General features: G+C 46.9%; 1 protein-coding gene and 1 long non-coding RNA gene across 5 annotated transcripts; both read left to right on the top strand.

The window, feature by feature from the left end:
- Nucleotides 1–445: 445 nt before the first annotated feature.
- On the top strand, nt 446–1,520 carry LOC141567442 (uncharacterized). Of its 2 annotated transcripts, none has more exons than XR_012490032.2 (3): nt 446–678; nt 833–932; nt 1,290–1,520. It is a non-coding gene; the product is annotated as an uncharacterized LOC141567442 (long non-coding RNA). The 2 variants fall into 2 exon arrangements; XR_012490033.2 differs by having other exon boundaries at nt 833–928.
- Nucleotides 1,521–1,609: 89 nt separating this feature from the next.
- Nucleotides 1,610–17,932, top strand: LOC109435703 (cell adhesion molecule CEACAM8-like). 3 transcript variants are annotated; one of them, XM_074314232.2, is made up of 8 exons: nt 1,610–1,838; nt 2,721–3,083; nt 6,664–6,942; nt 7,346–7,600; nt 13,040–13,166; nt 13,909–13,961; nt 14,637–14,668; nt 15,752–17,932. In XM_074314232.2, the coding sequence occupies exons 1-8, from the start codon at nt 1,775–1,777 to the stop codon at nt 15,869–15,871; spliced, it is 1,293 nt and encodes a 430-aa protein (XP_074170333.2). In that variant the 5' UTR covers nt 1,610–1,774; the 3' UTR covers nt 15,872–17,932. The 3 variants fall into 3 exon arrangements, with proteins under 3 accessions (XP_074170333.2, XP_074170335.2, XP_074170334.2); XM_074314234.2 differs by lacking the exon at nt 7,346–7,600 and having other exon boundaries at nt 1,611–1,838; XM_074314233.2 differs by lacking the exon at nt 13,909–13,961 and having other exon boundaries at nt 1,612–1,838.
- The last annotated feature ends 4,712 nt before the right edge of the window (nt 17,933–22,644 follow it).

A 22,644-nucleotide genomic window follows, 5' to 3' on the forward strand; every position in this document is an offset into this window, starting at 1 on the left:
AAGAGGCAGGGTCTCAAACTGGTCCTTCAGCCTGGAGGTCAGAGCCCACCTCTGCCCAAGGCTCAGGGTCAGCTCACACCGTGTGGAGCCTGGTCAGCATCCCTGGAGCAGCCCCTGACATTGACCGCAGGTCTCCTCGTGCCCTCCAGGGGGCGGCATTGAGACATACAGACAACACACGGGAAATAAAGGAATCTGCCTTCCGTTAAGGAGGTGGAAAAGGAGACTGAGTTCTATCCCACAGACCTTTCTGGGCCCCTCCCATGTGCCTGCTCTGTCCCACCCTGTCCTTCTAGGGGCCTAGGAGCACCTGCTCTGTCAGGGGTCCCTGTGCTGCTCCCTACCCCCTACCTGGCACCACCCATGAGGAAGGCGGGGTGAACACAGGAAAGTCCCCAGGCAGAGTACAGAGCCTGGCCCAACGGTCAGGGGGCACGTGGACAGCCTCTGAGTCACAGCTCAGCCTACAGACATGGAGAGGAGGGTCTCCCTGGAACCTTCCCCCCGAGGCCCAGGGAGCCCGCAGGCACCCGACCACCCACCACTGTCCTCTCTTCCCAGGACACACAGGACACCTTCCCCGTCACATATGAGAACTACAGGTCCTTCTGAGACACCTGATCCTGGGTCTCTGACCCAGGAAGCAGAGGCTGGGCTAGTGACACCAGGATATAGAAGGTGGGTCCCCTCATCAGTCATCATGCAGCTCACCCCTTTCTCACTCCCAGAGTCATCCCTGTGACCTTCCTGCTGGGAGGAAATCCAACCTTCCCAGAGCTTTTAAAACACGGGGAAGACCCTGTGCCCAGCTGGGTTTCTGTGTCACAAACAGAAATAATGCCCCCTCCCCCGGGCTTCGGGACCCAAGGGGCTCTCTGTGCGGTGCTGACAGACACAAGACCAGGACAGAGCAGAGGCCAACGCTGGGGTGGGTGAGTTGTCCCCTCAGGGACTGGGTCCCCATCAGCCTTGCTATTGCAAGTGTGCTCAGCAGACCATTATGATTAGTGTCTCCTGAGAGCTTGTTACGTGCAGACTGTCAGGCCCACCACACACCTGGGAGTCAGAATCTGCAGCGCCTCCCTGTGCACGGGGGAGGAGGAGGGGCTACCCCGCCCCCACAGCATGGGGTCTCAGCCTGGCCTGGCATCACCGTTAGATGGGCATCTGCTGAAGCAGCATTTCTAAGGTGTCACCTGGGCACTCACAATCTTTACAAAGTTCCACAGGTGATCCAAAGCACAGCGGGGGTGACATCCCGTGACAAGAGTCCCTGATCTCACTCTTAGGGCTCCTGCTCTGCAGGGAAAAGCCAGATGGTGATGAGAGGGCTGCGCGGGAGGCTACTGTGCACCCAATACGGAACTGTGGGGAATGCCCAGACCCCGATGTCCCAGGCTTGTGCCTTTCCCAACAGGTTGTGTGTGTGTGTGGGGGGGGGGGGGGTGAGGATAGAGAATCACAGCTGAATAAGGCAGAGCCTCAACATTTCCCAGGAAACAGAAACAGACGGAAGGTAAACGGGGAGGGGACAAGGGAGGCAAGAATGGGGAGGGGTGGGGAGGGGTAGGGAGGGGTAGGGCGGGGCAGGGAGGGTCCTGGGCAGAGACCCCGCCCCCGGCCCACGTGACCAGCGAAGCGCTAACTACCGCGGGAGGCGGCTCTACGCACTGAGAAGCAGAACAGATTGCACTGGTCGAGAGCGCTGCTTGTGAGCGTTTCTGGAGCCCAAGCTCTTAGCACCGAAAGAAAGACAGAGGAAGCAACAGACGTCATGGAGCCAGCCTCAGCACTTTCCCAAAGAGTGCACGTTCCTTGGCAGGGGTTCCTGTTGTCAGGTGAGAGGGGACAGTTCTCTACGGGTAGAAAGGAGGATGGGAGACACTGGCTGGGGCCATCTCCTGTAGAGAACACAGCTCTCAGAGGGTGGAGGGTCTTCTGTTTGGACCTGAGGGGAGAGGACACTGAAGCAGAGTAGGGTGGGGGAGGGGGGCCGGTAACAGGAAAACCCTCTGATATGGAAGTGTGCGGGGCAGGAAAACCTCAAGTACAGTAACTGTTACAAGTTATTTTTCAGTGAGGAGTAATTTCTGAAACTGATGATAACAATTTATGTCAGAGTGACACCAGAAAAAACTTAACCAGTGAATATAAATATTGTCCTTACCACCAACCTCAGAAATGGGCAAATACACAGCAGGAGGAGGAGGGCCCTGGGAACACCCATTCATTCAGCCAGGGGTATTTGCAGCCTGTTCCAGGCACTGAGGGTACAAGACCAGATAAGCCCCTGCCTGCATGGAGCTCACATTCCATGGGGAGGAGACAGACAGGAAAGATCTAGATGTGATGTCAGGTACCCACAATGCCATGAAGGGAACAGAGCAGGGAAAGGTCAGAAAGTGAAGATGGAAGGACATTAGAGGAGGTGGTCAGGGCAAGTGTCTCCCCAGGATGCCCCTGAGTATCAGCAGGGGTCTGAGGGCAGTGAGGGGGTGAGCCGGGCAGACACCTGGGGAAGAGTATTTCAAACAGAGGAAATAACAGGTTCAGAGGTGCTGGAGTAGTGGTGGCCATGCTGCTGACCTTGACCATGGGACACACACACACACACACCCCACAGGCTGAGAGATGAAGAGACCTGCTCAGGACCCAGGGCCTCATCTTTCCAGCCCAATACATACATCCAAATATTGATCAACTTCTCCCTTTCCTCCTAGTCTCACTCTTAACCTTCTGGAGCCCGCCCACCACGGCCCAACTCGTTCTTGAATTAATGCCGTCGTCCAATACTACGGAAGGGAATGATGTGCTTTTCCTTGTCCACAATCAGACTGATGATCTTATAGGCTATTCCTGGTTCAAAGGGCAAACACTGGACCGCAAACATCAAATTGCATCCTATAACTTAGGCTCTCAGAGCAATGCCACTGGGCCAGCATACAGCGGTCGAGAGACAATATACCCCAATGGATCCCTGCTGGTCCAGAAGGTCACCGAGGAGGACACAGGATACTACACCCTACAAGCCCTAAATTCAGTATTGCAGGCTGAAATAGTAACTGGACTGCTCTATGTATACCGTGAGTAATTCCTCTCTAATCTTTGGGTGTCGGGTGGGGTGAATTCTACTTCACACACACAGAGTGACAGCCTGGACTCTGCCCCCAACCCCTGCATTACGTCCCATGTTGGGGCTTCAATATTTAGTGCAGAACACACATAGTGGAGACAAACTTCACAAGATCTGAGTTCCCTTCCCGGATTCCAGCCCCTGGAGACACTCTCCCCAGAAAGAAGGACCAGTCTGATGGGAGCAACTCAGCAGAGGGAGACCAGTCTCAGTGCAGCCCCTGGGCCCCTCCCGTGGCCATGACCCCGAGAAAGACCCTGCAGAGCTTGTCAGGGCCTGGACTGAGTGGCCCCTTGGGATCCTCCTGGAGAAGCTCAGCCCAGGCAGCCCCTCCCCTGTCCCCTGTCCCAGGGCTTCTGACGCCAGGGACGCTGGGGATCCTGTGCCACGTTGGGTTTGGTCTCCTGGGCGGGGCTGACCGGGAGCAATCATTTTCCAGGTGCCTGAGCCCCCAGGCTCCAGAGCTGGTCACCAGCCAGGGCTCAGCCTCAGGAGCCACATCTGGGCAGGGCCTGGTCCTTCACCTGAGGCTGTGTGGAGAGCAGAGACAGACAAGGTCGTCGGCCATTAGCCGACTCCCTGGGTGTCGGAGACCCCAGAGCAAGGTCAGCGTCCCCAGGGAGGGACAGCGGAGAGGAGATGCTCCTGGCAGCTCATCCACCAAGGATAGAACCAGGGAGCCCTGTCTCGTGGATTAAATAATAACAGACACTGTTACCTTGGGCAGCACTTCTATTCCAAGCTTTAGGTCAGGTAATTGTGAAAGAGTTAAGATTCACAGGCAACATGGCAAGCCATTTACCATTTATCCTGTTTCATTCAGGGGAAACTGAGTGACAGGGGGACACACCATGACTGGCCAATCAGAGTCATGCTTACATCTGTCTGCAGTCACAGCCCTGTCCTCTCCTCCACCCAGGGCCCATTATGCAAATATAGACCCTGAAACCAGCTGTTGGTTCAGGTCCTTTCTTCTTAGGCGTCCCCAGTTCAGAGGGAGACATTCTGGTCTGGGGAGTGAAAGCAAATGGAAAATTAATCTGGTTTTACTCTAGAACCAAATCACCTGCAGTAACCACCACGGTCAGTGCTGGGACGCCCAGGCCTCCCCCTCAGGTGGCCGAGGCCCCGCTCCCTGCACTGGCCTTGAAAGCAGTTGTTTCCTGATGTGTTGGTGTCACTCCCACTGGAGTATAAAGGAAAGGACTTTGCTTCTCACTCCCCACTCCACACCTGCAACAAGCTCAGGGACCAACATGTAACAAACACTCAATTGCTTTTGATGCAGGAGGAAGGAATTATGGTGAGTGAATGAATGAATGAATGAATGAGTGATTCATAATCTCTACAGATTCTGGAACCTGGATGCAGAGTCCTCGGAGGTTTTGGCCACACCTGTTCCCTGTCCCTCCAGGGGCTGGGACCCACATTACACCCCTCTGACCACCTGCCCCCAAAGCCCCTGCAGGAGCCAAGTCTCATGGTGACGGTGGGGCTGCTTGCTGCGGGAGGGTTTTCCTTCTCTGGACCAGCCATGGGCTCCTGGTCCCTGGGGACTCTAAAGTCACCTGTGTTCCCCACTGTTCTGGCTCTCTGCTCCTTCCCTGTCCCTCGCCTGCCTCCTCCTTCATTCTAGCCACGCTGCCCTGCTCTGCTCTGCTTCCTCCACCTCGAAGCCTCCCAGGATTCTCCCACTAGCACCTGTGGCCAGGCCCACCCTCCTGGGCAATAGGAAAGGACACAGAAATGAGTCGGAGCAGCAGCCCCTGGCTCCATCATGAGCCAGTTTCCCCGGTCACCAGGAGCACGAGCTTCCGTGGTATCCCCGTCCAGGGCTCCTTCCCTCCCTGATACCAACAAGAGAAACACGCCACAGGACAGGGACTGTGACCCCTTGATCTGCTGTCTACATGACTCAACCAGGGAGTCAAAGGTAGAGCACAGGTCTGTCCCCAAAAGCTCTCGGGCTCACTTCACCCGACTCATGACACATCCTCCTCCTGGTGTGAGGCTCCCGTTCCTCCCAGTGGTTCCCGAGACCTTCCCAAGGTGGGGCCTGTGCCATCTGATGGCGTATTGCCTATTTCACACACGTGTGTCCTTGTGCTGACGCCTTTACCACAGGGTGGGATCCTCGCAGACAGTGAGATCCACAGGCCACTGTCCCTTCTCTTAGATGCTGTCCAGTTTGATGAATTGGCTCAAGATCTAGCTGTTTCCTGAGTTAGAGAGAAAGGGAAGAACGCGTGCCACGTGCCCGTGTGGGGGCTCCTCCCCATTCACCTGATCGTCCATAGAAATTGGTGACAGGGACCTTCTTCCTAAATTTGCTAACATAACGCATATTGTTTCTTCTAATTTGGGCTCATTTCTCTCTTTATACAACAGAGAAACCTAGATTTCCCTTCTGATCACTTCTGTCTCTTAACAGAACTCACATTCTCTCTCTCCCCGGGGAGGCACTGATTTCAAACCCACTGTAGCATCTTCCTTTCTTCACAATGTGACCTGGTTGGACTGCAGAACTGGTCTACGAACTTCAGTGCTGGACAGAGATTCCTCTAGAAACTTGTCTTATCTTCGGGGCATTGATAATAATTTTCACATATTCTTTTACAATTTAACTTCTCAAATTTCTGTGTCATAACTGTCTGCAAATGGTCCACGTGGGTCCGATTTTTTCAACAAGTCCATGCTCCTCCACTTTCCACAAGTCACCCCTTCTGTATTTGCTATTGTCTAGGAGGATTTCAGGGAGAATCAACATGATCCCCACTGCCCTCAGCAGTGGGAGAAGAGACATCAAAGACCAAGGGCTGAGAGCATGGTCCTGCCAAAGCCAGCCAGCTCCCGCCGTCCCCTCACTCGTTTCTAAATTATTCCTGGACTCTGCTCTATCCTTTACGGGGTCACTGTTTCTTGTCAGTCACCACTGAACACCCCACCTCATGGCCCTGTAGCCTAAGTACTGAACTGACTGCCGACCTGCTTCTGGGCTCCCCGTGTATTATTTCTGCTCAAACACCCAGTTCCAGGCCATAATTACTGCCCAGTCTTGCTGGGGTTTAAGGACTATGGGATGGCCCATCATTACTCACCTCCACGACAACCTTGGAAAGTGAGGCTTCCGTGAAAACCAGCAATGCAGGTCTGTGTAGCTCGAAGGTGCTCAGCACTTGCACATTCCAGGTGAGCACCTCAAGGTTGGCCAGGCAGTCAGCTGGTCAGTGAAGAACGAGGACAGGAGCCAGGTGGTCTCTAACTCGCAGTCCTATGTCTTTCCGTGATAAAACCCTGATACTTAATTGACACTTGAGAAAGTCTGTGCTTCCTCCCAGATGTAGAGCTGGCAGCCTTATGTTCTCTGAACACTCAGAGCCTCATGCATTTGTCTTGTGATATACAGACCTGCCTTATTCTTTGAAGGACTCAGGTTGGCTGAGAGGTGAGAGGTGCCAACTGTGATTGACGATGCCTTTGGAGGAATCAAAGTTACCACACAGGGCAATTTCTCTCTGTTATCTGCACAGCGGAGTTACTCAAACCCACTGTCACAACCAACAACTCGGCCCCCGTGGAGCACAAGGACCCTGTAGTGTTCACGTGTGTATCTGAGATTCAGGACGTCACCTACCTGTGGTTGATCAACAGTCAGAGCGTCCAGAACAGTACCAGGCTGGAGCTGTCCCAGGACAATAGGACCCTCATGTTACTCAATGTCACAAGGAATGACACAGGACCCTATGAGTGTGAAATCCGGAACCCAGTGAGTGCCAGCCGCAGTGACCCATTCTACCTGAATGTTTTCCGTGAGTAACTTCTGTTCCTACCTGGCCCAGGCTGCCCGCCCTAATCCACACTGCGAGAGGCCAGGCTACATCGTCCCTCTCAGGTCCAAGTACGTGGACCCTCACCCTGGACACCCATACTAGCCATCACTCCCTCGCCCAGGCAAATCTGGGCATGCCCAGCTTTGAGCTGAGACTAGGAGGGGACGGGCTGCTCCTGTCTCGAAAGGCTCGGGGTCAATAACCTCGTGGGGAAAACTGGTTAATCTCTCAGACTCATGCTCAGTGAACGCAGGGAGTTATGGTTGGGACTTTTTTAAACTAGGTTGATGCAGCTCAGAAGGACAGTATGGCCTTTATACAGACAAGGAGTGTCCCCTTTTCTCTGATTACATCACATGTGGCTTTATTCTGTTTGCTCCAGATGGCCCGGAGGCCCCCACCATTTCCCCCTCAGACACCCATTACCATTCCGGGGCAAACCTCAATCTCTCCTGCCACGCAGCCTCTAACCCGCCCGCACAGTATTCTTGGCTTATCAATGGGAGGCCCAAGCAATCCACACAGAAGCTCTTTATAAGCAACATCACTCCGAAAGATAGTGGATCCTATACCTGCTTTGTCCATAACTCTGTCACTCGCCTCAATGGGACCGCAGTCATAATTATCACAGTCTCTGGTAAGTTACTCCCTGGACCACCAGCACTAAGCTCTGGGGTGGAAGTCTCTGATTTTCAGAAAAGAGCCTAGAGGTTCTCTGCCATCCCGCAGCCATGGATACAAGCAAATCACAAATTCTGCCCCTGAGCCCTCCTAGTACATCTCTGTAGACTCTCTCTTCTCCTTGCTCTTCTGATTTCTCATGGTAGAGTGTGGGTCCAGCCTCACAGTGTAGAAGGGGGTTCTCTCAGCCCCAGAAAGCCCCATGGGGTCGAGGGAGCTTCACAGGGGAAAAAACAAAGGTGCTCAAGGGCAAGTTGCTTCTTTTGTCACTAACACATTCCTCCTGTCACTTCTTTATTTTCTGTTACCTACTCCATGTGCTATAATGAACATACAGGGCTTTGAATCAAGCTCACCTCTTTCCCCCCAAACAAAAGGATAAAACCACCTATAAGAACGGATGAGCAGGACAGACTCCTGCTCTCTGCTCTGCTGCAGGTTCACCTGGTGACTGACTCTGCTCTGATGCCATCTGGGGTAGAACAGAGGCCCGTGGAGAAGTTGCATGGGCGGCCTATCCTCAATCTGGCCAAATTGTGCCACCAATCTACACCTGAGCCGTCATCAGTCCAGGCCGCACGGAAATGGGAAGGAAAGAGGTGCGGGGCAGGCTCCTCTGAGCTGTGTCCTGGCTCTGAAGTCACCAGCTGTGTAACGCTGTGTGACACCAGCATATATGATATACCCAGGAGAACAGTGAATGATAGTGGATACTTGAAAAATAGATAGGTTCATCCATGAAGTTCTTTCATAGAACAGAAGGAGCAGTGCCAAAAATTTATAGTTTACAGAGAAGGCTAAGAGCAGCAGCCTATTGTTAAAACTGTGACTACTTTTCTCTAGAGATTTTCTCTGCTAGTCACTCCACAGACCAGGAAGGGAAAGTCCTATTCAGATTGGGAAATGCTTTAGATTGGAGTTTCTCCAGGTCCTAAGGTCATGGCTAGTCATTCTCTAATAAATTATTTAACAAAAAGAAAATGCCTTCCCTTCTCTACGTAAAGCTACCATACTGGAAAGGCGAGGGGGTCTGATCTTTTTGAAGCTCACGAAACCTCTAGGAACGTGACCCCCTCAGACTGGATGTGCAATATAAATGACCCCTTGCCCCATCCTGCACCTTCCTGGGAGGATTGTTCTACCAGTGGTGTGCAAAGTGACAGAACTCACAGGGGCAGACTATCGATCAGGAGACCATTACAGTAAACAGAATGGAAAGTGGTTAAAAGCTCAGTCTCTGAAACTAATATTCTTAGTTTCTTCTCCTGGGTCTGGCACTCACTGCGACCTTGCACAAGATTATTTTCTTTTTTCGGTTACTATAGATTATGTGGTAAAATATACATAAGATTCACTATTTTATTCAGTTAAATATACAGTTCAGTGACATTAGTACATTCATATTAATGGTTGTACAACCATCACTACTATCCATTTCCAGAACTTTTTCATCTTACTGTACTAAAATTCTGTCCCCATTAAACAATAACTCCCCACTCCCTAACTCAACCCCTGGTAACCACCATTCTACTTTCTGTCTTTATGAATTTGACTATTCTAGGTACCTCGTATAAGTGGGATCATACAACATTTGTCCTTTTATGTCTGGCTTATTTCATTTAGCATAATATCTTCAAGGTGCATCCATATTGTAGGATATAATTTCATTCTTTTGTTGAGGCTAAATAATATTCCTTTGTAATGTATACATTACATTTTGTTTATCATTTATCCAGCCATGAATATCTGGGCTGTTTCTACATTTTGGCTGCTGGGAATTAGGCTGCTGTGAACATGGGTATACAAATACCTGGTCAAATCCCTGCATTCAGTTCTTTTGGGTGTATACCCAGAAGTGGAATTGCTGGATCAAATGGTAATTCTTTGTTCAATTTTTTGATGAATTTCCCTACCATTTTCCACAGTGGTTGCATCATTTTACATTCCCACCAGTAATGCACAGAAGTTCCAGGTTCTCCACAAACTTGCCAACAATTGTTGTTTTCTGTTTTTGTTTTTGTTTTAAAAAAAACGTATAATCGCCATCCCAATGTGTGCGAGGTGGTATTTCATTGTGGTTTTGATTTGCATTTTCCTAATGATTAGTGATGTTGAGCATGTTTTCATGTGCTTATTGGCCATTTTTTGAAATCCTTTTTTTTAAATTGGGGAATATTGGGGAAGAGTGTGTTTTGCCAGGACCCATCAGCTCCAAGTCAAGTCATTGTTTTCAATCTAGTTGTGGAGGGTACAGCTCACTGGCCCATGTGGGAAATGAACCGGCAACTTTGGTGTTATGAGCACTGCGCTCTAACCAAATGAGCCAACTGGCCTCTCCCTTATTGGCCGTTTTTATATCTTTGGAGAATTATCTGTTCAAGTCCTTTGCCCATTTTTTTATTTGATTTTTTTGTTGTTGAGTTGTAGTTCTCTATATATTCTGGATATTAATCCCTTATCAGATATATGATGTGTAAATATTTTCTCATTCTGTGGGTTGTCTTTTCATTTTGTTGATAGTGTCCTTTGATAACCAAAAGTCTATAATTTTAATGAAGTCAAATTATCTAGTTGTTGTTGTTGCTGTTGCTTGTGCTTTTGGTTTCATATCCAAAAAATCATTACCTAATCCAAAGTCATGAAGCATTCATCCTATATTTTCGTCTAAGAGTTTTTGTAGTTTTAGCTCTTCCATTAGGTCCTTGATGCATTTTGAGTTAGTTTTTTGTATATGGTGTCAAGTAAGGGTTCAACTTCATACTTTTGCGTGGATATCCAGTTTTCCCAACACCATTGGTTGAAAAGCTTTTCTTTTCCCCATAAAACGGCTTTGAGACCCCTGTCAAAAATCAGGATATTTGGGGCCCCTTGAAATTGCATAGGAATTTTAGGATTAATTTTTTATTTCTGCAAAAAAAAAAAGTCATTGGGACTTTGATAGGGATTGAGTCTGTAGATCACTACTTTGGGCAGTATTGTCATTTTAACAATATCATGTCTTCCAATCCATAAACACATAATGTCTTTCCACTTTTTTATGTCTTTGATTTCTTTCAGCAATGTTTTATAATTTTTCAGTGTATGAGTCATTCACCTCCATGGTTAATTCCTAACTATTTTATATTTTTTGATGCTGTTATAAATGGAATTGTTTTATTTTCCTTTTCAAATTGTTGTTAGTGTATAGAAACATATTTTTGCATGATGATTTAGTATCCTGCAACCTTGCTGAATTTATTATTTCCAACAGTTTTTTGTTTTTCGGGTGTGTGTGTGTGTGTGTGTGTGTGTGTGTGTGTGTGTGTATTTGTGTGTGAGATCTTTAGTGTTTTCCACATGTGAGTTCATGTCACTTGTGAAAAAGATCATTTTACTTCTTTTCAATTTGGGTGCCTTTTATTTCTTTTTCTTGCCTAATTGCTCTGGCAAGCACTTCTAATACTGTATTGAATAGAAGTAGCAAGACCAGCTATCCTTGTCTTGTTTCTGATCTTAGAGGGAAAACTTTCAGTCTTTCACCATTGAAAATGATGTTAGCTGTGAGTTTTTCATATGTCGCCTTTGTTGTGTTGAGATAGCTTCCTTCTATTCCAATTTGAGTGTTTTTATCATGAAAGAATGTTAAATTTTGTTGAATGATTTTACTGATTCATTCTCCTTACTAGTTATAGGTCTATTCATATTTTCTACTTCATTGTGATTCTATCTTGGTAGGTTTTGTGTTTGTAGGAATTCGTCCATCTCCATCTAGGTTATCCAATTTGTTGGCATACAATTATGCATAGCACTCTTGTAATTCTTATTATTTCTGTAGAATTGATAGCAAGTTTCCCACTTTCATTTCTGATTTTAGTCATTGACTTTTTTTCTTAGTCAATCTAGTTAAAGGGTTGTCAGTTTTGTTATTCTTTTTTAAAGAATCAACTTTTGGTTTTATTGATTTTTCTCTACTGTTTTTCTATTCTCTCTTTTATTTATTTATATTCTAATTTTTATTATTTCCTTCCTTCTGCTAGCTTTGGGCTGAATTTGTTCTTCTTTTTTTCTAGTCCCTTATGTTGTAAAGTTAAATTGTTGGTTTGAGGTCTTCTTTTTTAATGTAAGCATTTACAATGACAAATTTCTTGCACAAGATTCTTAACTTCTCTGAGCCTCATATTCCTGAACTGAAAATTACAATAAGTGTGCCTGCTTCCTGGTATTGTTTTACAGATTTAATGCAATAATCAATTAAACACTTAGCAAAATGCCACACGCAGAGGAAATGTTCCGTGACTGTTAGCTGCTGTTATCACTACTATATCATTAGCCTCTATGAAGTCAGGTAGTCCTAGAGTCAAATCTCAGATCCACCTCTTACTAGCCATATGACTTTGGGTAAAATTTTCACCACTCTGAGCCTCAGTTTTTTCATCAGTAAAGTGGAAATAATGTCTATCTGACAGTGTTTAGCACAGAGACTGGCACATAGTAAGTATTCCATAACAGTAATAATGATATTAACATTAATATTAGTTATCAACCTTGATAGGTGGGGGCAGTGGAAATAAAAAAAGAAAAAAACAAATGCAAAATGTATAAGGGGTGCATTACACATAAATCATTGGGACGTGGTTACTGACCAAACATGGGAAAGGCAAAATAGGAGTTGAGTGCAAAGTTCCAAGCCTGGTTTGTTACTTTTCATCCCCTGAGATGCAGCCAAGATGGGATTAGACATACAAGCTATTTATTGGGAAACATGCCTGTGAAGGAAAGTGGGATGGGAGTGGGAGAAGCCTGGGAGATTCCTCAGCCCACAGTGCGGATCTGATTCCTGTAAAGGAAAAAGAGAAGGAAGTTTCAGGGTGCAGTGCAGTTCTAAGAGAGGATCCACAGGGATGATGGGGGGCGGGGGGTCTTTGAGGTAACTTCACCCATCAGAGGGAAAGCATTTCTCACAGAACTGGGCTTATTTCATATCCCTGCTGGGAGCCTTAGGTAGCGTGGTCTCCATGCAAAGGAGGCAGTGAATTCAGAAAGCACCGCCTTCCGTCAATGAAGTCCCCCCCACAACAGACCTGACAGGCACATATTCATGGCCGCAACCATGAAAAGTGGGAAGTAATACAAAAGTAGCAATCAGCCTTTCTCACATTTCCAAAGCTTCAAAAATATCTGAGTGCAGAAAGGCCAGGATGGAATTGAGGCAAGTCTGACCATCAACCTAGAAATACAGTGGCAAAAATATTACAAGGATATAGTCACTAATCATCTCACAGCAGCCTTCCCACAGAAAACGTATTCCTTAGAGGAACAGGTAGAGACTGCTTCCAGCTGAGAGTTTTTTCCCAGGGCACCCGCACTGTAAAATCATGTCACCTTCATTCATTCTCCTCTTTTCTATCCTCGACAGATGAGTCAACACAAGGAAGTTTTGGCCTCTCAGCTGGGGCTATTGCTGGCATCGTGATTGGAGTCCTGGCCGCGATAGCTCTGATAGCAGCCCTGGTGTACTTTCTGTATATCAGAAAGACTGGAGGGTATGGTGGCCTTTCTCTTGTCCTGCTTTCCCCAAGGCTAACCGCCACGCTTGGGAGAGGGAAGGAGACTCCCCTCTGTCTCTGGGCCTGCATCTGCTCCTCCTCCTTCCGAAACCCCTGCTTCTCGGCACTAATTCCTGTGGTCTCTCCTTCCCTGGGTTTCAAACTTCCTGTACCCCACTTTCTCTTGGCCTGGTTATTCCCATCCCCATCTGGTTTACCGTGGGCGGATCAAGTTCTATTCCTTAGTCCCCATGCAGGGAAGTCATGGTCCAAGAAGGAAGACAAATGAGGATGACAGGAGGGGCAGGAGAAAGCGAGCTGTGTGCTCTGTCAACCATAGGAGGACGGGGGTGAGGGGAGAGGGATAGGACAGGGAGAGAACTTAAGAAAAAGCAGAAACCAAAGGCCTCTTGAGCAACAAATAGAGAAAAGGGAAAAAAAAACCCCACAGCATCTACCTACAAAAGGGAAAGGTGTCAGAGTACACATAGGCTCAGAAGCAGTTGGAAAAGAATGGACCTAATGTGAACCTCAGGCAAGAGGAAAGGAGTGCACACTAGAAGGGATGGTGGGTACATTGAAGAGGAGGCCCTATGAGCAAAGGCAGTGCCAACCCTGGTATGACTGACTGAACACTGAGGAGCCCCAAGGAATTATCTGCTGACAGTGTCCTTCCTAAGTCAAGGAGCAAAGATGCTATGCTTGGGAATAGCAGTCACAGTGTCTGATATTTATTTAGGGCAAGCGACCAGCGCGAGCTCACAGACCACAAACCCTCAGCCTCCAATCACAGTAAGTAAAGCCATCACCCAGTGAGCGTTGGTGTGTTCTACCACATGCCCTGCCCTAGCAGGGAATCCTGGATTCCCAAATACTCCCTACCTTCTGAATTTGTAGAGGGCATCTCCATTTCCCAACCTTACGTTGGCATAAGTCCTCACATCCTTCTAGCCACAAAAGATCCCGCTGAGACACAGCCCCGGGAGAGACTCACTCGGCCTAGGCCACGCAGGCCCAAGTAAGATGGACATGTTTCCCGGAGCCACCCCTCACCCTTACTCCTTCCCTCCTGCCTCTTACGGATGTGGGCACTGTCCTTTGGTGAGACATTCCCTATCTTGTGGCGCTCTGGGTGCTGTGGGCCTCAATGCCCCTCTTTGCCACTGCGGCCTGTTGCTGAGGAGCACATTTGGGCAAAAATCAAGGCCTTTGAACTGGGAAAAATCTTCAGAAGTGGACTGAGGCCTCCTCCTGCTCCCCCTCTGGTACTAACACCCTGGGTCTGGACCCCAGACTCTGAGGAAAGCTAATTCCTTAAGCAATCACGGGCTACCTCCCTACCCCATCTTCCCACCACCTGCCATCTGCTTCAGCTAGAAATGTGGACAGCTTAGGACCACCACCCTCTAAGGCTGTAAGTTAGCTTTGCATTTTCATGGATTGGTAACTCTTCTTTCACTTCCCCAGGTCAGGGTCATTCTGACATCTCACCTAACAAGGTAAGCACAGCTAGTTTCACTGGCTCATTTGCTCATGGAGCTATCTCTGTGTAGAATGGATTACTCTTGAGGACACAAATGCGAGAGCCAGTTTGGGTCAGAGTTCCTCAATGCAGCAACAAACAAAGACATATTGGTTAGTTACTCGCTTGGGTCTACCTCATGCAAGACCTTGGACTCTGGAGTTATCGCCAACACTTGTTTGAGTCCTGGTTATGACTCTTAGTAGCTGTGTGACCTTGGGCAAGTAACTTAACCTCTTTGATCCTCAGCTTTGTCATCTGTAATTTGGGCATGCTGCCCACTTCAAAGAGATGTTGAAGAAATTAAATGAGATAACAAATGCAAAGCACCAGCCCAATGCCCAACACCAGAAGGCAGAGTCATTCTCCCTTCTCTCCCTTCAATCTGACCTTGCTCTTACTGTCAAAGGATAATGTCCATTCCAGTCGGTCTGAGGTCTTTGTTCATTTACTTTATAATAATTTTACCAAATTGCACTCATCTTAGCCTTTCAGTGGAGCACACACACACACACACACACACACACACACACAGACATCCTGAAAAGTGCTTCAATCATAAGCATGTGACGACAATGTATAAATTTTCATGAGTTGAACATACCCACGTAAGCAGCATGGAAATCAAGAAACAAAACATGTCATCCCTCCCCAAAAACCCTCCAGTCCCTTCCCTCCAAAGAGGAACCACCATCCTGAATTCTAACGCACTGGGTTAGTTTTGCCTGTTTGTGCTCTTACATTGAAAATCATAGCATATCCTTATATGTGTCTAGTTTCTTTCATTCAAAATTGTTTGTGAGATTTATCCATATTGTTGTATGCATTTGTCGTTTTTTCTCATTGCTGTATCATCATATTCCTTTGTGTGAATACCATAATCGGTGTCTTCCAACGATCGTCAGAGGATGTCAGCAAGCAGAGCTAATGGGTAATAAAAGCCCATCTCCAAAGCCAGAAGTTTCAAAGTGGTGATAGCAGGTGACGCTGAGTCACAGCAGACAAGCTGAGGGCCTGACCTCTGACACTGACCTAACTGACTGCTGCTCATGCCTTTCAGGCCGACGAAGTGGCGTATTCTTCCCTGAACTTCAGTGTCCAGGAATCAATGAAACCAACTTCAGCTTCCCCATCGTCAACAACCACAGAAACGGTTTATTCAGAAGTAAAAAAGAAGTAATGCAAACTGCCCTGCTCGCTGCACTGCTGAATTATCCCAAGCTTCTCATCTCCATCACTAGGAGATCTCTTTACCCTCAGGAAAAAGTAGAAGCCTCTCCCCCTCTTCACTCCCTCTGGAGGCACCTGCCCATGCCTGGTCACAGCCCCTCCCTTTAGTGTCAACAGATGGAAAGCTACATCCGGAGTCTGTAGGAAGCCCAATGTTCTTTGTTATTGAAAGTTGGCAAAGCAGACCTTGAGATAGAGCTGTCAGAAACTCCTGCCCCTCTCCTTTCCTGACCTAGACTTGTTCTAAACTTACCTTTCAGAGCATAGTCATTCCTTCCCATCCCTGTCCTCTCCTGTGGGAGTCTAACTGGAATGTGCCTTAACCTTGAGAGTTACGTCCTTATCCACTAAATTGCATGTGCCAGAAAAGGAGAGAAAAAGTAAAAGCTTCTTCTCTCTCTCCAAAGCCTGGTGTAAACCCACCACACCCAGGAAAGAATATATACATTACTAGTTTTTAACTGGAAAATTCTACACCTTTGTCCACTGGCAGGGTGTCTACCTGTAGGATCAGAGCCTAAACACCTTGCTGCTTGGCTGGAATACCATCCAGCCCTTTGGTGAGCCTGTCTTCAGAGAATCCACTAGAGGCAACTAGGAAAACTATAGGTGATTCCCAATGGAATTTTTTTTAATCATGTATTTTTTAATAACTTTATGGGATTTAGTCAAGGAAATGCCTACAGAAGAAGGGGGTTACAGAGAACTACCCTTCTGAGATTATTTAAATAATTATTTAAGAATGCACAATTTGAGGTATTGGGCTTTTTCCCGTTTCTCTAAGACATGCCACTGTTTTAATTTTTGTAACTCCTTATTTATGTGAATGGGGTTATTTGTACTTAGCTGCGTACGCCAATCTGAGGGCCTTCGGTATGAGAAGCCACCAAAACCCCTCACGTCCCCTCAGCTAGGAGTTCTTCATGTCAGGGGCTCCAAATAGAAAAGAAGCAGTTTTCTTACTCATGGTTAGAAGTGGCTCTGACTCAGTTTCCGTGGATCTCAAGCCAATCCCCAGCCACCATTCTATTCCATGTCTGTACCGCGCGTGTCCTGTGGGTCTGCCCCACTCCCTTTCTCAGGAAACCTGGGCCTCTGCTGAGGAGTGTTTGACCCCTGAGAAGCGGGTGTCCCACAGGCCACACTGTCCCTCACACTGTTGACGTTGTTTACAACCTGGAGCTGCACTGGTGCTGATGCTCATTCGGGACCTGGGGCATTATCACTGGGACTAGGTTTCCTGAACAGTCTCTGAAATCTGTTTTCTCCCATGGGGTCTGAGTCCCAATGTGTCAGAATAAAAAGGAAGGGCAGGAGAAGGAGAGGCAAATGTACTTCGTAGCCAGCCTCGACATAGACGGACTCTCTGGGGCTGTTGAGAGGAAGGTTTCATTTGATATTGATAATCTGATCTCATGCTGTGTCTAAGAGAACCCTCAGTGAAGGTTAGCTGGGGGCAGACGGGTGGCTCAGTTAGAGCACGAGCTCTGGGCAACGGGGCTGCCGGTTCGATTCCCACATGGGCCAGTGAGCTGCGCCCTCCGCAACTAGAATGAAGTCAACGAGCTGCTGCTCAGCTCCCAGGTGGCCAGGTGGTAGGAGCGCGTCCTCTCAACCACAAGGCTGCCGGTTTGACTCCCGCAAGGGATGGTGGGTGCACCCCCTGCAACTAACAATGGCAACTGGACCTGGAGCTGAGCTGTGCCCTCCACAACTGAGACTGAAAGGACAACAACTTGACTTGGAAAAGTCCCAGAAGTACACTGTTCCCCCAATAAAATCCTGTTCCCCTTCCCCAACAAAATCTTTGGGGGAAAAAAAAAAGAGGGTTAGTTGGGAGTTCTCTGTACTCAGGTACCTCTTTCAGGGATTTCTAATCCTGACAGACTGTATATACTTCCCCTCATCCATGCTATTCTGTGTTATTTAATTTTGCCTGGCTAAGGCCACTCTTGAATTATTTGTAAAATTGGCTCTATATTTATAATAAAAATTACATATCAAACATCAACACGCTGCCTTACCGTTGATGCTACTTAAGACAATGTCTTCTTTACAAGCAGAAGAAAGAGAAATTGCTTAACTGGGAATCAAAGTAAAGTCTATTCTAAGTCTACAGATATTTGATCTAGTGATCAGAGAATTAGCCAAATCCATTTGCACACCTGCTAACAAAGCGAGTCCATCTAGAAGTCATAGGCCACAGCTGCAAACTGACTGAAAGAAACTGTTTTCCTCTGGGAAAGAAGATGATTTCAGGGGTAAATGATCTCCCAGCCTCTTTATTAGGAATAAATAACACTTCCCCATGAATCAGATGCAGCAACAGAGTTTTCATCATAGGAGCCTCCACATGTTCTGACATATAGAACTCTCTCTAGCACCTTCTATCTTCCTTGTCCCCAGTTACTTTTTTTGCCCCTTCATAGGGTCAGATCTCTTCTAACCAGAATAACCTTCATTTATTAATTCCACGAAATATTAGCCTGTTACCTCATTTCCTTCACTTCCAAGCAATTGAAACGTGTGCTATCTTTCCATTTCCTCATCACTGAATTTCTCCTCCATCCCCAAGACCACTAGAAGCAGCTTAAAATCAGTATCCACCTCTTAGCCAAATTCAAAGGTATGTTCACTGTCCTCACGTAGTTCATTTTTCCGACATCTAAGACCACAGACAACTTTTTCTTGCTTCGGTGTCCTTCATCTGTCCCCACCTCCCCACTGCACCCCACACACACCAGAGTTAGTACTCAGAAGCTGCTGTCTCCCTCCACACCTTCTTCCCGCAGCTTCAGTGACCTCTCTGCAGATGTCTCATACATCTATATCTCGAGACCCTATGATTTCCCAGAACTCCTGACATTCACATCTGAATACCTTCTGAAATTACTTCCCATTTAAACTGGCTTTCCCTCACAGCTCACTCATTTATCTCAGTGACAGCACTGTTTCCTCAGCTCTTGCTTTTTGTTTCCAGATTCCATGCAACAGCAAAGCCTGTCGATTCTTTTTTAACACCTCTCAGCTGTGTCCTTCTGTCCATTCCCACAATAGTAAACAAGCCAGGCTCTCAACAACTCTGCTGGAAATAGACCTTCACGTCTTCTCCCTGGTCTCTACTGAAATCTTTCTTGTACACCACTGCCTCATTACATGACCCTCCTAAAAATTGGTTCCCTCCTACTCAAGAATCTACAGTGGCCTGCCCTGGCCTATCAGGTAAATTCAAATTTCTTCCCCTCTACTAATATTACTTTCGTTACCACTACCCTCTAGTGTAATTCCTCCATTTGAATTAGATCTGCGTCTTTACCCATCCATGCCCCTCTACCCCATACACACATATCATTCTTAGTCCCAATAATATGCCTGAAAACAAATACACAGGGCAATATTCCCTCTGTTATCTCACAAAGCAGTGACCCACATCGTTCATCACAAGCACAATTCTGAGCCCAAGGAGGATGAGGCCCTGTAATACTGGTGTGTGCACCTGAGACTCAGGATACAACCTCCCATCGAGACGCTTTTCCTAATGACCAATTTATGTATCCATGAAATCCTTACAGAGCACCTACTGTGCTACAAGTCTCAGTGTTAGACCCCAGGCAAGAGACACAAATGAGAAAGGCAGGGTCCCTACCTCAAGGAACATAAATCCTAAGACAGGAGATCAGACTTGAGAAATTATTATAATACAAAAATAGCAAGAGATAAATGCCACAAGACAGAGAGAAATTCAATGGAAAATATGGCTACTCATTAGAATGACTAGGTGTCATGTGGGGCCTCTGGTCTCGCTCCCTACATCAGAACGCAGGATATGGTGAGGCCAAAAAGGAACACCCACGGAGCCATAGATAGGGGAGTCATACCACTATAGTTTCTCTGGCGGCTGGGTTGGAGACACAGGAAGCAGGAGCCACACGATGCACAATCCACACTCCGCTTCTCTGCCAACCAACCAACAACCAACCAACCCCCTAGCGTAGCTACGGCAGTTATATTAGTGGCCAATGGCTAACTGGTTACAGCTGATGGCCACCCAGTCACAGCAAATGGGCATCTGATTACAGCTGTTGGCCATCTAATAACTGAACCAGCACTTTTCCATGTGAGGCTGAAAGCCTGGAAACTGCTCTCTGGGACTCTGTCCCCACACTGGGAAAATTTTAAAAACTACTGATACTCAGTCCCCACCCACAGATTCTAATTTAATTGGTGTGGGGTGGAACCCAGGCACTGGTCATTTTTTAAAGCTTCCCAGATACTTTTAAAGCCAGAATGGAGAACCTCTACTATGATAGGTAGGACTTGAACCTAAAAGCAGCAGTTTTTAGCCAGGAGTATAAATCAGAATTGCCTAGGTGTCATACGGGGTCTCTGGTCCCACTCCCCACACAAGAACGCAGGATATGGTGAGGCCAAAAAGGAACACCCACGGAGCCATAGGTAGGGGAGTCATTCTCGCTGGTGGCTGGGTTGGAGATACAAAAGCAAACATCTTCCAGTACCCAACAAGGGGTCTTCCTGCACCCCAGTCTCACTGGCAGCAGGGCGAGACACAGGAAGTAGGAGCCACATGATCTGCAATCCGCCGCCTGGTTCTCTGCCTGCCAGCCAACCAACCAATCAACCCCCTAGCATAGCCATGGCAGTTATATCAGTGGCTAATTGGCTAACTGGTAACAGCTGATGGCCAACTAGCCACATTTGATGGCCATCTTCTACCTGAGCCTGCATATTTCCATGTGAGGCTGAGAGCCTGGAAACTGCTCTCTGGGACTCTGTCCCACACTAGGGGACTTTTTCAACATACATAATAAGCCTATAAACCATTCCTGAGGAAGTTGATACAGTACGTCTAGGGTGAGACTGGAGCTTATATATTTGAAAAGCTCCCAGGTGAGTCTCACATATATTCCATGTTAGGAAACACTGACCTAAAACATAGGTAGGATTGAAAAATTGGGGAGTTGGAAAAGTTGCATTTCTGTAGAAACCAAGGTTGATGTAAGGAAGTTCTTCCAGCAAAATTAAAATCAAATTTTGAAGCCAATAAAGAACATCATTGAAACTTCAAAAAAAAAAAATTGGGGAGTTGGGAGAACATTCCACAAGGTAAGCATAACGTGAATATTGTATTCTGCAAGGCATCGAGAAGTAGTCAAAAAGAAATTATTGGCAAGTAGCTGAACTTTAAAAGGCTGATGGTACCAAATGTTGTGAGGATGGGAAACAACTGGTGGAAATATGATGTGGCACAACCACTCTGGAAAAGAGTTTGGCATTTTCTTGTAAAGCTAAATATACTTATACAGTTCAGCAATTCTATTACTAGGGTTTTACCCAATAGGAACGAAAATATATGTCCACACAAACAGTTATACTTGAATGCCCATAGCAGCATTATTCATAATCGCCAAAACGTGGAAACAACCCAAATATCCATCAACATGTGAGTGGATAAACAGACTGTGGTCTAGCCATACAAGGGAATGCTAATCAGCAATGATAATGGCACAGACTGCTGCTAAAATGAGATGGATGAACCTTCAAATATTATGCTGTGCAAAAGAAGCCAGACACAAAGGAGCACGTACTATAAAGATGCTATTTAAATGAAGATCAAGAATAGGTGACAGTAATTCATAGCGTTAGAATTCACCATGGTGTGGGGTGGGGAGGGCGGCTAGAATTAACTGCAAAGGTGCACACGGAAGAGTTTTGAGCTAATGGAAATGCTCTCCATCTCAATTCAGGTGGTCATTTCACAGGTGTATACATTTACAAAAATCCAACTGTACATTTAAGATGCATTGCTGTATGTATTTCAATGTATTTTAATTTTACTTCAGTTTTTAAAAACTAAAATAAGGAACAGCTAATTCAATCTAACAGGTAAAAACACCTGTATTCATTTTCTATTTTTGCAAAACAAATCACCGCAAATCTAGTGGCTTAAAACCACACCCATTTATTAGCTCACAGAATTCAATTCCTTGAAGTAATGAGACTGAGGTCCCATTGTCCTGCTAGAGACAGCTCTCAGTTGCTGCAAGGCATTCTCAGGTCCTCACTACAAGGTCCCCTCCATCTCAGCAATGGAGACCATCCCTTCAATCGAATCCCTCTCACACTTCTACTCTCTGATTTCCACTTCTGGGATCAGCTGGGGAAAAAACTGTCCGCTTTAAACGGTTCATGTGATTAGCTCAAGCCCACTCAAATAATCTCTTTTTGTTAAACTCAGTCAACGAATTAGTCACCCTAATGATATCTGCAAAATCCTTTTTGCCACATAAGGTATCACAGGCATGATGTCTCATCACAGTCACAGTCACAGGGGTCAAACTTGGGGTGCATCTCAGAAGTCTGCCTACCACAGCACCAGAGGAGAGCTGTCCATACTCTCAACATACTCCTTCAGAGTTCCTGTTCTGAAGAAACAGTGAAAAAGCCAAACTTGGTCAGTCCAAACTCAAAGTGAGAGAACAAGAGACTAAGGACAAAAAGCAGAGGCAGGCAAGACAGCAAGGGCCCATTTCCCTCTGGCCTGTGCGTGTCTGAGTCACAGGGACACTCACTGCCCCCGACCTTTAGTCATGTTCACAGGCACTGACAGTAGCTAGCATCTAAATGAACCCCGAACTAAAGTTATCAGAAACCAAAGTCACCCCAAGAGACCAACCAAAAATGACAATAAGACTACACTAATTC

Source organism: Rhinolophus sinicus, chromosome 8 (genome assembly GCF_057876585.1).
Source record: "Rhinolophus sinicus isolate RSI-liver-muscle chromosome 8, RSI-T2T, whole genome shotgun sequence".
In the NCBI taxonomy this organism is placed as follows: Eukaryota; Metazoa; Chordata; class Mammalia; order Chiroptera; family Rhinolophidae; genus Rhinolophus; species Rhinolophus sinicus.

What these genes read in the sequence shown, in the direction of transcription:
- LOC109435703 (XM_074314232.2), top strand. Translation starts at nt 1,775, where the DNA reads ATGGAGCCAGCCTCAGCACTTTCCCAAAGAGTGCACGTTCCTTGGCAG. An exon ending in GCAGGGGTTCCTGTTGTCAG is followed by an intron (nt 1,839 to 2,720) that starts GTGAGAGGGGAC and finishes CTTTCCTCCTAG; the next exon opens with TCTCACTCTTAACCTTCTGG. An exon ending in ATTCTACCTGAATGTTTTCC is followed by an intron (nt 6,943 to 7,345) that starts GTGAGTAACTTC and finishes TGTTTGCTCCAG; the next exon opens with ATGGCCCGGAGGCCCCCACC.